The sequence below is a fragment of the Patiria miniata genome, unplaced genomic scaffold (genome assembly GCF_015706575.1).
Source record: "Patiria miniata isolate m_02_andy unplaced genomic scaffold, ASM1570657v1 HiC_scaffold_17, whole genome shotgun sequence".
NCBI classification, from domain to species: Eukaryota; Metazoa; Echinodermata; class Asteroidea; order Valvatida; family Asterinidae; genus Patiria; species Patiria miniata.
The window spans coordinates 5992898-6005794 of record NW_024037055.1 but is presented as its reverse complement, the minus strand read 5'-3'; the positions used below and the strand labels follow the sequence as shown (position 1 = coordinate 6005794).

The following is a 12897-nucleotide window of genomic DNA, read 5'->3' as shown; positions in this document are numbered from 1 at the left end:
CAAGTCTCAAGCTTAAATATCTATGCTGAGCGCTTCGTCTTAAACGGGTGCATACCTGTCCTGTGTTCCCCAACATTAACCCTAACCCTAAGGATTTTGGGGAACATATGCATTGGGGAACATCGGGTAGTCCCCGTCTTGAACCATAAGATCTAGGACTGGAATTTTCTCGTACGTAATGATTCAATGTCATCGTTGACGTTGCCATCTTGCCTTAGAAACCAACTCCTGGCATTACTAAGCCAAAGGAGGTTCCAAGTTTTACTCTACCACTTCCTGAAAACATTTTGCTTGTAAGCTTCTCCAAATGAGTTTTGTCTTCTGGTAATAAGGCGTTGCCCAGGCAACGTGGTTTAATAAGGGTTCTTTTTTTCTGTCTGGGGGATAAAATTCTATGAATAATCTTGGTGGGCCATCTCCCCTTTCACGTTGTGTTTCATAACATGCTTTGCTCGATTTCTGATTCACGCTCAGAGATCAAAGAGCGAGAGTTGGACTTGCAGCGTGACTGGTTGGCTGGTTTAGTGGGAGATTTACCTTTCGGAACGGCAGGCTGGGACCCGGCCCCGCAACAAATTTTCTTGAATAATTAAATAGAAAAACATCCTTTTTACGGGATATCGACCCTCCGACGGATCCAAAACCGGCGAGCTGCTGCACTTTGTCAAAACTCTTCACCAACCAAAACGGCAGTAAACTAAGCAAACCGTCCCGAGTCTTCTCGAAATCAAAGCACTGGATTTTCCTTCTGGAGTAAATTTTTTTTTAAAGTGGCTCAAATTTAAAGCTTGTGGTTTTAGAAAGAAAACATTGGTTCATCAACTGAGATGCCGAGCTGGAACTGACTTTTTCACCCACTGTGATGCGTAACGCACCACGCGCAGTCCGAGCAAATCAGATTCAACCAGAACGAGAGTGCATCTGTGATAACGACCCGGCGTCTAAGCTTGACGCAGGGGCAAGATGGCCAGCCCGGGAGGCAACTTGTACCGAGAGGTCGTTGAAGATGGGCAGGTGAGAGTAGACAACTCCCAGTCCTCGTTTGGCTCGCTTTCTCAGGTGAGAGAATATCGCAAACGTCTGGTCAATGGTCTCCTTAAGAAAGATAATTTACCAAAATAGTTTGTCGACGAATTTGACCTCCCCGATGAAGACATAAGCACCAATAACCGGAGTGTACATGTGGGCAAACTCTTCACAAAAGTAGTTTGTATTTACTGCAAAATAATTTTTAACACGTATTAAAGATGGTGCAGTTGCCACCTCTGTAACCTAGGGTCTTCAAATCCAACCAGGTGCGAGTTAATTTGTCCCCCCGTTTCGATGTTTTTTCTCAAGAATATTTTCTGAGGTGTTACAAGATCCACCCACCTACTGAAGGGAACTTATTTTTCTCGTCATCCGTCCACTTTTTTCCTCCAGAAGAAGACTACACTAGGCCTAAAGTCTTAAATCTCAGAACAAGCTTTGAAATCTACCTGGTGGTTTTGGTTCATAGTTTGGCAGTAGTGAAGAAAGAAGAACCTACAGTGGCGCACTCAGGATTTGGCTTGGGGCTCACAATTTTTTGATTTCAATTGCTTTTTAGAAGTTAAAATTTTTCTAAAAATGTTGCCTAAAACTTTTGGCCGCAGAAAACTAAATATTTGGGGGGGGGGGGGGGGACAAGACTATTTTGACGTTAGTGGCGCCATTTACACCTCTATTATACTACTGGAAAATTGGCCACATATATCACCACGCTCAAATCGTGGGACTAAACAAAAGAACTGAATCCCCCCCCCCCCTGGGGGCGTGAGCCCACCCCCTCTTGGGGGTGGGCTCATGCCCCCAGGGCCCGCCCCCCCCCCCGGCCCCTTGGGTGCGCCACTGAGAACCTAGCCAGCAGACCGTCTGTTCAACGTTTGAATACATCTTTAGGCCTGTATAAATATGCCATTCAATTTTAGGCTAGTTGTCAAAGTGATAGTAGCTTTTAAATAATTCAGGAAACCTCCTAGCAGAAATGCCCAGCATGAGTTAGGTTTAAATATTAAAAGGATACATTTTTCCTTGTACAGGTTGATGATACCGTCCGAGATCTGTTGCTCCATCCAAATGAGATCGGTCGATGCCGGGAGAATCCTCTGACTGAGAAGGGTAAGCGGATCCAGCTGGCTAAGATGCTTCTACTCATCCTCGTCCCAATCCTCTCATTGGCCGTGCTGGCAGGTATCGACCTTCACAACATCGCTCTGAATAATCGACTCAATGTTGAGGTCAGTGAGTTTGAAATCTGCCATCAAAGGAAATGCCTCTCGGCTTATTAAGTTCGGTGCACCACAAATTAAGTGACGGATCGTGGTGCAACCGACGATAAACCAATTTTTACAATGCATCGACCAACTTGAACCAAGCCAACCGACCTACCAACTTAGGATATACCTACCAACCAACCAATTACCTACTCACCTATCCGCCTACCAAAAACAAATGGCTGTTTAACTTTGGGTGTTTGATGTCAAACATAATACCCCCAGAGGACCGTAACTACAAGCTTGATCCATGTAGGCCTGGAAGAAAAAACAAACAGCAATTGTTAAATCGAATCATTTCTATAGTACGTGATACTCCAGAACACAACAACAACAACAAAATCCATGAAGCTCAGAAGAGAAAACAAATTGGATATTTTAGTTCATTAATCATATTAATTACGATTTCGTTTTTGCTCTATAGGTGCGGAATGTGATACGTTTCAGCAGAGATATCGGTGTGCTACTGAGCTGTCTGCAGCGTGAACGAGACATGGTGGCTCTGTTCGTCAGCGCCATCAGCCCCGAACAGGATTCCTTCGTGACGGCCACCTTCCCTCAGACCGACGAAGCCTTGGACGAGCTCCAAGACTGGCCGGTCAAGACTTACGTTCTGACCGAGCTCCCCTACTTCCGTAAGAAGGAAGACTTCAAAGAATACTTGGCCGACCATCGTCGTAACCTCCACCGTTCCAACACCACGGTGTACAACGAGATCGATTTCTACACCGACATCCTTCAGATTTTCATCGACTGGCTCTACGATAGCATCGGGAATTCCAACGGGCACGGTTTGTGGCAGACTCTGGTGTCTTATCAACTCCTGATCGTAAGCAACGTAGACATCGGCATCGCGCGGACTCTGGGTTCTATCTTCTTCGCCCGAGGCAGGTTCTACAGCTTCGACGACTACGTCTGGTATCTGAGTAAAAACGACGTGGGCACCTGGAACTTCGAAGCTTCTAAGAGATACTCTCCTCTCATCAACAGCTTCTATGCTGAGTTGGTCACCACGATGGATGAGAACTTCGTGACTACCATCACTAACCTTCGACAGGAGATACTCAACAACGCGGTTGATGGCCTGCAACCCAACTTTGAGGCAGCCACTCGCTGGTTCGACAGCATGACAGTCTACATCAACATCTTGGAGAGCATGCAAAGCAAGATGGCGGACGAGATCCTTTTGCGACTTGAGAGCGACCTGGACAACGACACCAGTTCCATCGCTGTCAGTATCTGCTTGGTTATCATCGTCATTGTCACCTGTCCCCTCATCCTGAGAGCTTTCTGGTCCCTCACCACGGATATCCAGAACTACGCTCTCAATCTAGCCTCTCAGACCAAGGCTCTGAATAAGCAGAGGAAGAAATCCAACTGGCTTCTCTACTCCTTACTTCCCAAGTCTCTGGCGGCGGATCTAATGTTGAAGAGGCCGGCTGCGCCGTCTCATTACGATGATGTTACAGTGCTGTTCTGTGATCTGGAGGGGCTGGGGTACATCTGCTCCCAAAGTAGTCCAAATGAGGTCAGAAATTATCAATGTTTTCCTTCTTATATCATTCTCATTTTGGGCCTCATTTTTCTCTCTCATCATGTCAACATTTACGTAATCATTTTTCCAACATCACTGTCATTTTTTTTCGGTCATTACACCGCCATCTTCATTGTGAAGCACTTCAATTTTGTAATTCTTTCAGCTTTATCTCGGCCGCCAGGATTTCAGAAATATAAAAACAAATTCTTTTTAAATGAAATGGATCTATTTTATTTTCGTTTCAGGTGGTAGAAATGATGAATGGGCTGTACCTCGTGTTTGACTCTTGCATCGATCGATACGATGTGCACAATGTGGAGACACTGAGCGGCACATTCATGTTAGCCTCAGGTATGACGTCATTCTTACGTAGTATGCTTGCCACCTGTTGTAATTCTTCTAAGTGATCGCTCATAAATGGTTCACCTGTTCAGACCGTATGGCTGTTGATTTTTTTTCCCCAAAAAAATACAGGTGTCCCTAATCGTAACGGCACCAAGCACGTCACTGAGATCGGCGGTCTGGCTCTAGACATAGTCCACCACATCAATCTTCTGGAGGTACCGCACAAGCCCCTGTGTGGATTCAAGGTTCGCATCGGCTTCCATACGGGTGAGTCTTCCGGGCCTTTCGCAGATATTTATGTCTGTTGGTTTGTGCCCTGTGATGTGATACCAAAGTGCAACCGACGGGCAACGAAGTGTATCTTTGGCATTTTATTTTACCCCTGTGCAACACTGTATTACATAGGCCTACAGGGTGAGTAAAAAAAAAAACGAAACCCAAATGTCGGGCCTATTGTTTCAGTGAACTTCTGCATGTAGAACTTTTAAGATCTAGGATATGAAAATCCCAATTCATAAGCTTTCTTTTAGTACAAGAATCATTCAAATCACTCATGTAATTTTCAAGTTACGGAATTTTAAAGACAACCACCGTTTTAAAGTTCTGTCCACAGATCACAAAAAGGTAAGTGTTCTTTCACAAAACGAAAACAAATCACAAAGGGCTATGTATGTGAATTGTTTTAGTTTTGCTGAAAGAACACTTACCTTTTTTATGATCCGTGGGCAAAACTTTAAAACGGTGTTTGTGTTTAAAATTCCGTAGCTTGAAAAGTACATAAGTGATTTGAATGATTATTGTACTAACAGAAAGCTTAAAAATTGAGCTTTCATATTCTAGATTTTGAAAGTGCTACATGCAGAACTTCGTTTAAAAAAATGGTCCTGACATTTGGGTTTCCTTTTTTGTTTTTTACTCGCCCTGTATTGGGACAGACCATGACTTGGCACTCATGGATATACATGTATGTACAAACATTATAGACATCTTTGTGTACAAAGATGTCTATAATGTTTGTGGCTTGAATTCATCTGTTTCATACTTGGCATGCAAATGTGCAAAGTAACAATCTATTTCCGTTCAGCCGGTACATGAAATTCGGAAAATTATAATCCGTATCTCCCGTCTCCAGGTCCGGTGGTTGCAGGCGTGGTCGGCCTGGATATTCCTCGTTTCTGCCTCTTCGGTGACACGGTCATCACTGCCTCCCGCTTGCAGACAGGCGGTTGTGGTAAGTTTTCCTTCATCGATTTATACGGGATATTTTACTTTTTCCACATTCTATCAAAAAACGGCAACTTTTTTTTTAAGAAACTGGAGACGTTAACCTTGATACACTGCAAAAACTGTAGTGTTAATTTAACACCATTCGGTATCTACATAGGACAACACCAGTAAAATTTAATACCAGATGGTCCTATATAGATACCAACAGTGTAAATTTAACACTGTAGTTTTTGCAGTGTATGAAACAAGGTGTCACCACTAGTACGCGGACTTCAAATTTAAAACGTAGTTGCAGTCAGTGTTGTAGGTCTCGAGACCGGTCTCGGTCTCGGTCTCGGTCTCGAGACCACTTTTTGCCGGTCTCGGTCTCGGTCTTGGTCTTGGGAGCTGTGGTCTCGGTCTTGGTCTCGGTCTCGGTCCCCTTTGGTCTCGATATTTTGGCTGGTCTCGAGTCGAGACCAGCCAAAAAGTGAGGGGGCGGATTCCGCCCCCGGCCCATAGGGTTAAGTAAAGAATCAGTTTAGGGCAAATGTGACTGCAGTGTGATGCTAATGGACATGTCTCTCTTCACTTTCTAGTGAGTGAGGCATAGTCCAATAACCATTGCTCCTCTTCTTATTTCTCGTTTTTATTGTGGGACGATCTGTTGAAACAAGCACTTTATAGCCATCCTCATTGATTCCAAATACAACTGAGATTTAAATCTTATGAATCAAGACTGAAACATTATTTTTACCGTCAGATTTTGTATTTTGAATATGGGGAACAATTCAACACTTTTCCCCTAGAAATATTGGTGATTTTTTTCTATTTTCCTTTTCAATTTTTCCTTTATTCGTGGAGGCGGGAAAAGGTTTTTTTTTCATTATATTTATTAATGGATATTCATCAATTTGTAGACCGTTAAATTGGTATTAGTGGTGGACAGCTGAATTTTGTGATCTCTTTATTAAAATAGACACGACTTGGGAATAGAGTATGCAAATTACGTGAAATGTTCACAGTTACTACTCAATAACATGTTCTTTATCCCAATTGTATTTTTTTACAAAATGGAGCGTGCCATTTTATTTTTTTTCATAACTGTCACTTTCTTTTTGACTCGCCATGTATTCATCTTTTCATCTGTGATAAACACAAATTGAGCTACTGCCATGGTCACACAAAAATAGAGTCTAATTGCCTGCCTCGTCTCCTTCCTAAATGTCGATTGCATTTGCATGAGTCGGGAAGAATTGTGTTCCATTAATCGCTATATGCTGTTTACGGCCATCACAATAAACTATTAATATATTGGCAATATGTCGTACTTGTTAATCACTAAAATATTCAAGTAAATCGCCCGGCAAAGTAGCCGATGCAGGCGATACGCTGGCACGGTACAAAACACAGAGAGGGGTGCGCACTGAGCCATGAATCCCAAAAGTACATCTCGCCCACCACATTCAGTTTGTGACAGCGCCATTCTATTGTGTCGGCCATATTCTCAAATAGGCTAATGACGATGATGACGGCGGGCTGAATAACAGAAGATAGATCAGGCAAATATGGTTCATCAATCTTCTATAGTATATGTAACGTTATTGACATTAAACAAAAATAAAGTGGCATTACATTTCAGCCTTAGCCAGGCCTTCTTCAGAGGTAAATGACAGATGAACAAGAAACAAACATGTAGGGGACACACAAACATGCAGGGTTGGAAGGAGAATCACAAAGAGGGATGTGGGGGGGGGGGGCAGATCAATCCATATCCGGCCACCATCTCTCAATTTTTTTTGTACAAATCTATATTCCATGACTGAAATAAATCAATATTTTCTTGCTCCAAATTGTTTTCGAATCAGGTTTACAAGGAGGTCCAATGTAAAATTAAAGTTGCATTTAAATATCCGTTAGTGGTCATTGCTGAAACCAAGGGGTGGCTGTGGAGTTTAGGGTCCGAGTTCCTATGACAGATGAAACATCCACCTTTAATTTTTTTACTTTTGTCAAGTTTCAACATGTTCAAGTTTTGCAAAAACTAGTACAAATTGTCGTACTCCTAAGTTAAAGTTTCTTCATCAGATTTACACTTTATGGTAGTTAAACAATATTTGTAAAAAAAAAAAAAAATTCAGTGGCAAAAATATATGGAGTTCATCAAATAAGGTTTTCCCCTTCTTTAAATTAGGTTGCTTCCAATTTTTTTAATGATTGGGACAATAACAAATTCTGTTGCCATGCTGTAATTTATGGCATGAAGCAAACACGAAGAGCACTCGCATGACACAATTAAGCAGGTACAAGTGATTCCTAACTTTCAATCACTTCCTTCACATCCCCATGAACATCAACATCTCAAGGACAGACTGTTCAGCTGTAATTAGTGTCTTGATGTTTATTTAGATTATTGTTATTTATTATCCGCGGTCTCGGTCTCGGTCTCGGTCTCGGACCATTTTGGTCTCGGTCTCGGTCCGCCTTGAAGGGGCTGGTCTCGGTCTCGGTCTCGGTCTCGCAACTTCAGGTCTCGGTCTTGGTCTCGGTCTCGGACTATCCGGTCTCGACTACAACACTGGTTGCAGTTCTCCTATTGCAATTAGAAATGACCAGAAAGAGATATCCTCTCTTTAGCACTTTATCACATTCGTATAATATTATGTGTGAGAATAGACAGCTGATCCAAACTCTCAGTGTCACACGTGACCAAACAAGTCTGGTAGCTGGAAGTAAAATCATCCCCCCTTGCAATTTACACGTCAAGGTACCCAACAAAGATGGTCTTCACGCACTTTATGGGTGGAACCCACCAAAAAAGCTGTAAATTACTGCACGCGAGCTCATTAATATTTTGTGATCCCACAGGGAATGTTGAACGAGAGGTCCTTGCGGCCGATGTTTGGGACAGATTGTATAGAACCGTAATATCTCTGGAGATCGAGCATTTGAGACTTATATGGATTTCGTTCACACACAAAAAACCTGTGAGCCTATCAATCAATCAATCAATCAATCAAAAGAAATTTATAAAGGGCCAAAATCAAAAAGTTTGCTCTAAGGCGCTGATGGGGCACTAAAAAGAAGAAAAATTATGGATGGTTCACCTCCTGAAACAGGTGAGCTTTCAGAAGTGTCTTGAATGTATGCAGTGAGGTGGTATCTCTAATGTATTCTGGAAGTTTGTTCCAGATTCTGGGGCCGTATACAGAAAATGATCTATCAGCAAAAGAGACACAATGGGTTCTGGGCTCAACAAAGTGAAGTGAACAGGAGGTTGATGATCGAAGTCGTCTCTGTTGAGAACTAATTTGGAGCATGTCCGTGATGTAAGCGGGAGCTTAAGTTCGCATATCCTAAGTTCGCAAATAGAGGTGGGGGCTACATGTAGACCTGGGCCCAGATATTAGCAACCGTTTTAAGGGTGGTTTGGGGAAGGGGAATATAAAAAAAAAAGATACGGCTGTCTCTGGTAAAATTGAAAAGACTATTGTCCTAAAGGTCGTATAGTGTTTAATTTCCAGTGAAAAATATATTGCCGCCTTGCTCCTGAGTGCAACCTGGTGGCATTTTTTTTTCTGTCCGATTTTGTGCATGAGCGAGTGTTTGGTGGAGTGGAACCTTATATTGGTTTTACTTTGACTTGGTTGTGCAGCTGGACGCATTCACGTCAGTCAGGCTTCGTATATGGCGCTGCTTAAGGAAGGGGGCTTCTACCTAATGAAGAGAAAGGACACCAAGATTGGGAAGGATACCAAGGTAGGAATGTTTCATTTTAGGATAGAAAATCAGATGCAGAATTAAGTGAGGGAGTGTGGTCTTGTCGTCTTAGAACTTAGAATCTTATAACTGCCTGTCCAACCAAAGCACTTCGGTAGCTCGATTGGTTAAACATTCAACTACTATGCTAAAGGTTCAGGGATCGAATCCGCGCTGTGCATTTTTTCTTCTTTTTAATAGTTTTCTTTACTTAATGTGTTTTTAATCAAAATCGTTCTTTTTATTTAAGTAGATTTCATTTTCTTCTTTGTACTCAATGGCTTTGGAGGATTATTTTAAAGGGAAATAAAGTCCAAGATCCATTCGGTTGATAGTCTGGTTCCAACAGCGTTGAATACTATAGGTTTTCCTGGCTATTTTAAAACGTTTATCATTCGAATTCGCAGTTTCTAATATTCAAATCCGTCCATTAACTTCGATTTAGTGCACTTGCAATGTTCAATTTCGTCTCTTGTCAGACAATTTCGAATTCAGTTGAAGCAAATTCAAACAATGTGCACACGTTTTCGTCCCGGAGTATTCGATTTCGTCTCGTCCACGCCAAACCTTGTTATTCAAATATCAACTTTGATTCGTCTGGTTGATTTATATAAGACGAATCCGATATCTGAATGCTGCCATTCGCCAACAGCTTAGACGAATTTGATCTGTAAGCACGAACATTCTTGACCCAGTGACTAAAGAGGGTGACCAAACTTTGAAATTGAATGGTAAATGACTAAATTGGGTTTGTTTAAGCGTTTGAAATTTTTCTCGGACAAAATTGAATGTTAGAGTCGGTGAATTTGAATGAAAAATGTTTTAAAATAGCCGGACAAACCGTCAGGAAACCAGATGGTTGACTGCCGTATAACAATAGCCACTGCGAATTTGTTTTCTTCCACTAGTCTGTCAGGAAGAAATGTTGGTTTAGACTTACCTTTTTCATTGTTATACCTCTGTCTTGAATACTGTACATGTGTTTTCATTGGCCTGGAACGATCACGTGTTAAGTTTATAATAAAAGTCATGGCACACTCCCTCTGGGATATCATGTACGTGATATCCCAGAGGGGAGTGTGCTATGATTGTGTACGTATACGGTACGTACGGTGTGAAACGCTTCTATCGTTGGTACCCACGTTATTTTCACCATGTTTTCACACATGAGTGGGAGCAGCGAACTAGCAGACGATCAGCTGTTTCGAGCACGGTACGCGGCATGCATGTGAGTTGTTTTCGATTGTCATGATTGTGAGTTGTGTGAATACTGCTGTTTGTTTTCGTGTTTTCAAAGTCCAAAGAATCCAAGACAGAGGTATAACATCACAGCAGTCAACAATTATTGTTAAGTGACAATATTTTATCCTTTACGTCCCATATAGGGATCCAGCATAGACACCTACTGGCTCGTCTCCCGGGATGACTTCAAGACCCATAGCACCTCTCCTCCCTACATGTGTCAGTATCAAGAGCATAAGTACACGTACGAACACATGTACGTCAAGACGTACACAGGCCGTATACAGTACCGCCATGGTATTAATGATAGGCTGTGGAAACATCCAAATTTCACTTACCTTTAAGGCGGCAAAAGCGGAACTGAAGCGGAGCGCGTGCTTTGATATAATCAGGTTTTGACAGTCTGGTTCCCTGACCCCATTGCCATTCGGACTTCAAATATGGGGACAGGTAGCTAGCGGTAAATCTTCCTTATACATAGGCATCGATCCCCCCTGATGTATGCAAATGTATGCATGACGTGTACAGGTCAGAATCCCGCCACCTGGATCGAAAATCACAACGGTAATGTTTGCCCGCAACCAGCCTATTGCAAAATGATATAGGCCGGCCGCGCCACGAATGTACAATTTCGGAGGTAATGAGCTTCGAATTTTGCTGATCGTAAGTGTCTCTGCCAATATCAATAAAGAGAGAGAAATTACTGAAAGTTACCTTCATGGAGACACTGATGATTTTGCGTACTTTTTGTGGTAAGACATGAGTGAGCTTTTTGATAATCGTGTGTTCAATCACCGTCCATGCGCAGAGCGATTTGAAAATAATAAATCATGATGCGCGCGCGCAGAGGTGACCCAATCAATGGCTTTAAACTAGAGCTAGCTACCGATCCCCATATTTTTAGGGGTGGCCGGGAAACAGTCTAGGGATTTGATACACGAATGTGCATTATGTGCTACGAACAAAAGAGGGCGCACTAACAACGAGAGCTTTCTCTGCTTCACTATGCGCAGTGTTCAGGGTACATAATACGCGACACGTGGCAAGTTTACTAGTATCCTTTTTCATTATCACCGTAGAGGGGGCTCTCGGTCGTGTATACGGAGTTTAGTACCCGGTACTTTGACAATTGCCACAGTAGTTGCAGAATTCGAGGTTTTGAACGAACAAGTAGCCTAAATTCATCACAGAATGGCAGTGTTGTAGTACTCGTACTCGGTACTCGTACTCGAGTACCGTCGACTGCTCGTACTCGTACTCGAATGCCAAAGTACTCGTATTCGAAATGACGGTACTCGTACTCGGGCGGTAAAGTACTCGTACTCGATCTGTCGAAATTGTACTCTATCATCAAAGTAGTTGTACTCGAATAGCAGTACTCCAAAATAATGGCATATAGCTTGACCGTTACCACGGCCGCTTTATCGATACTTTCAGTTTGAAATGGTTAATTTGCTTGTGGAGAAATCGAAGTTTCCTGATTTTCCTCTGTGCACTTCCGAACAAACACATTTAATGGCTATATACCGTGAGTGGTTCTGTCTGACTGGGCCTGGGCCAATTACGCACAATGAAGCATTTGCTATATAAAATGACCGTATTCGGAAATACAGGTACTCGTATTCGTACTCGGACTACAAGTACTCATACTCGGAGACCTGTTCTTATAATAATAATAATAATAATAATAATAATAATAACTGTATTTATATAGCGCCTTTTGCCAGAAGATACAAAGCGTTGGGGGAGAATGCAACCAAAGACAGGTAAATGAAGTATGAACATTTGTGACCCATTATGTAGCACTCGGAAGTATAAGTACTGTTACTCGGTAATATACTCGGCAGTACTCGGTACTCGGGAAAAAAGTACTCGACTACAACACTGCAGAAAGGCACATTTTGCTTGTTCGAGTAGGGAAACGCATAGGCCTATATGATGTAATTCATAAAAAAGGTTTTGCAATTTTATCTGAAACGCCTAAAACGACACAGAAGCACTGATCCGTGCACTTACTTTATTAAGCTTTATTAGCATTGTAGCAGGTTCTAAAATCTATAGCTTGTTGTCTTGTTTAACTTAAGCAAACATGCTAACATCCTTATCGGAGCTTTATCCAGGTATTACGTACTATGGCAAACCTAATGCAGTAATTGTCATAAACACTATCTTGCGTCCGTAAGATATGGCTCTATCATTGAGCTGAGTCAAGTGGGGGTATTCCAGTTCTCGTTATAATTAACCATCACCAGAATTACGTTACTCTGGTGGGTTAAACTTTAACGAGGACCGGCTTTAAACACCACATGTTTTTGAGCAATTATTGTTTCAAAGTATTGATAAGAATGTTACATAATGTGTATCCTGCATGTATAACGTCGACTTACGGTACTAGGCCTAAACTGTGATAAAAAGATGACAATTATCCTCGCGATTTTTAACCTATAGTAACACATGAAGGGTGCAGGCAGTATGAAAATTCCCACTGACACCAGTGATAAATCCCCATACTTC

At 42.1% G+C, this 12897-nt stretch overlaps 1 protein-coding gene across 1 annotated transcript; it reads left to right on the top strand.

Annotated features, from left to right (window-relative positions):
- The first annotated feature begins 454 nt into the window (after positions 1-454).
- LOC119723642 lies at positions 455-11649 on the top strand. The gene is made up of 8 exons (XM_038194409.1): positions 455-1059; positions 2061-2258; positions 2719-3822; positions 4077-4182; positions 4306-4443; positions 5309-5407; positions 9038-9141; positions 10527-11649. Exons 1-8 carry the CDS (start codon positions 964-966, stop codon positions 10725-10727), a joined length of 2046 nt encoding a protein of 681 aa, XP_038050337.1. The 5' UTR covers positions 455-963; the 3' UTR covers positions 10728-11649.
- Positions 11650-12897: the final 1248 nt, after the last annotated feature.

Coding starts and splice junctions, on each gene's coding strand:
- LOC119723642 (XM_038194409.1), top strand. CDS start 964: ATGGCCAGCCCGGGAGGCAACTTGTACCGAGAGGTCGTTGAAGATGGG. Junction 1,060..2,060: donor CGTTTGGCTCGCTTTCTCAG/GTGAGAGAATAT, acceptor TTCCTTGTACAG/GTTGATGATACCGTCCGAGA. Junction 4,183..4,305: donor CACATTCATGTTAGCCTCAG/GTATGACGTCAT, acceptor AAAAAAATACAG/GTGTCCCTAATCGTAACGGC.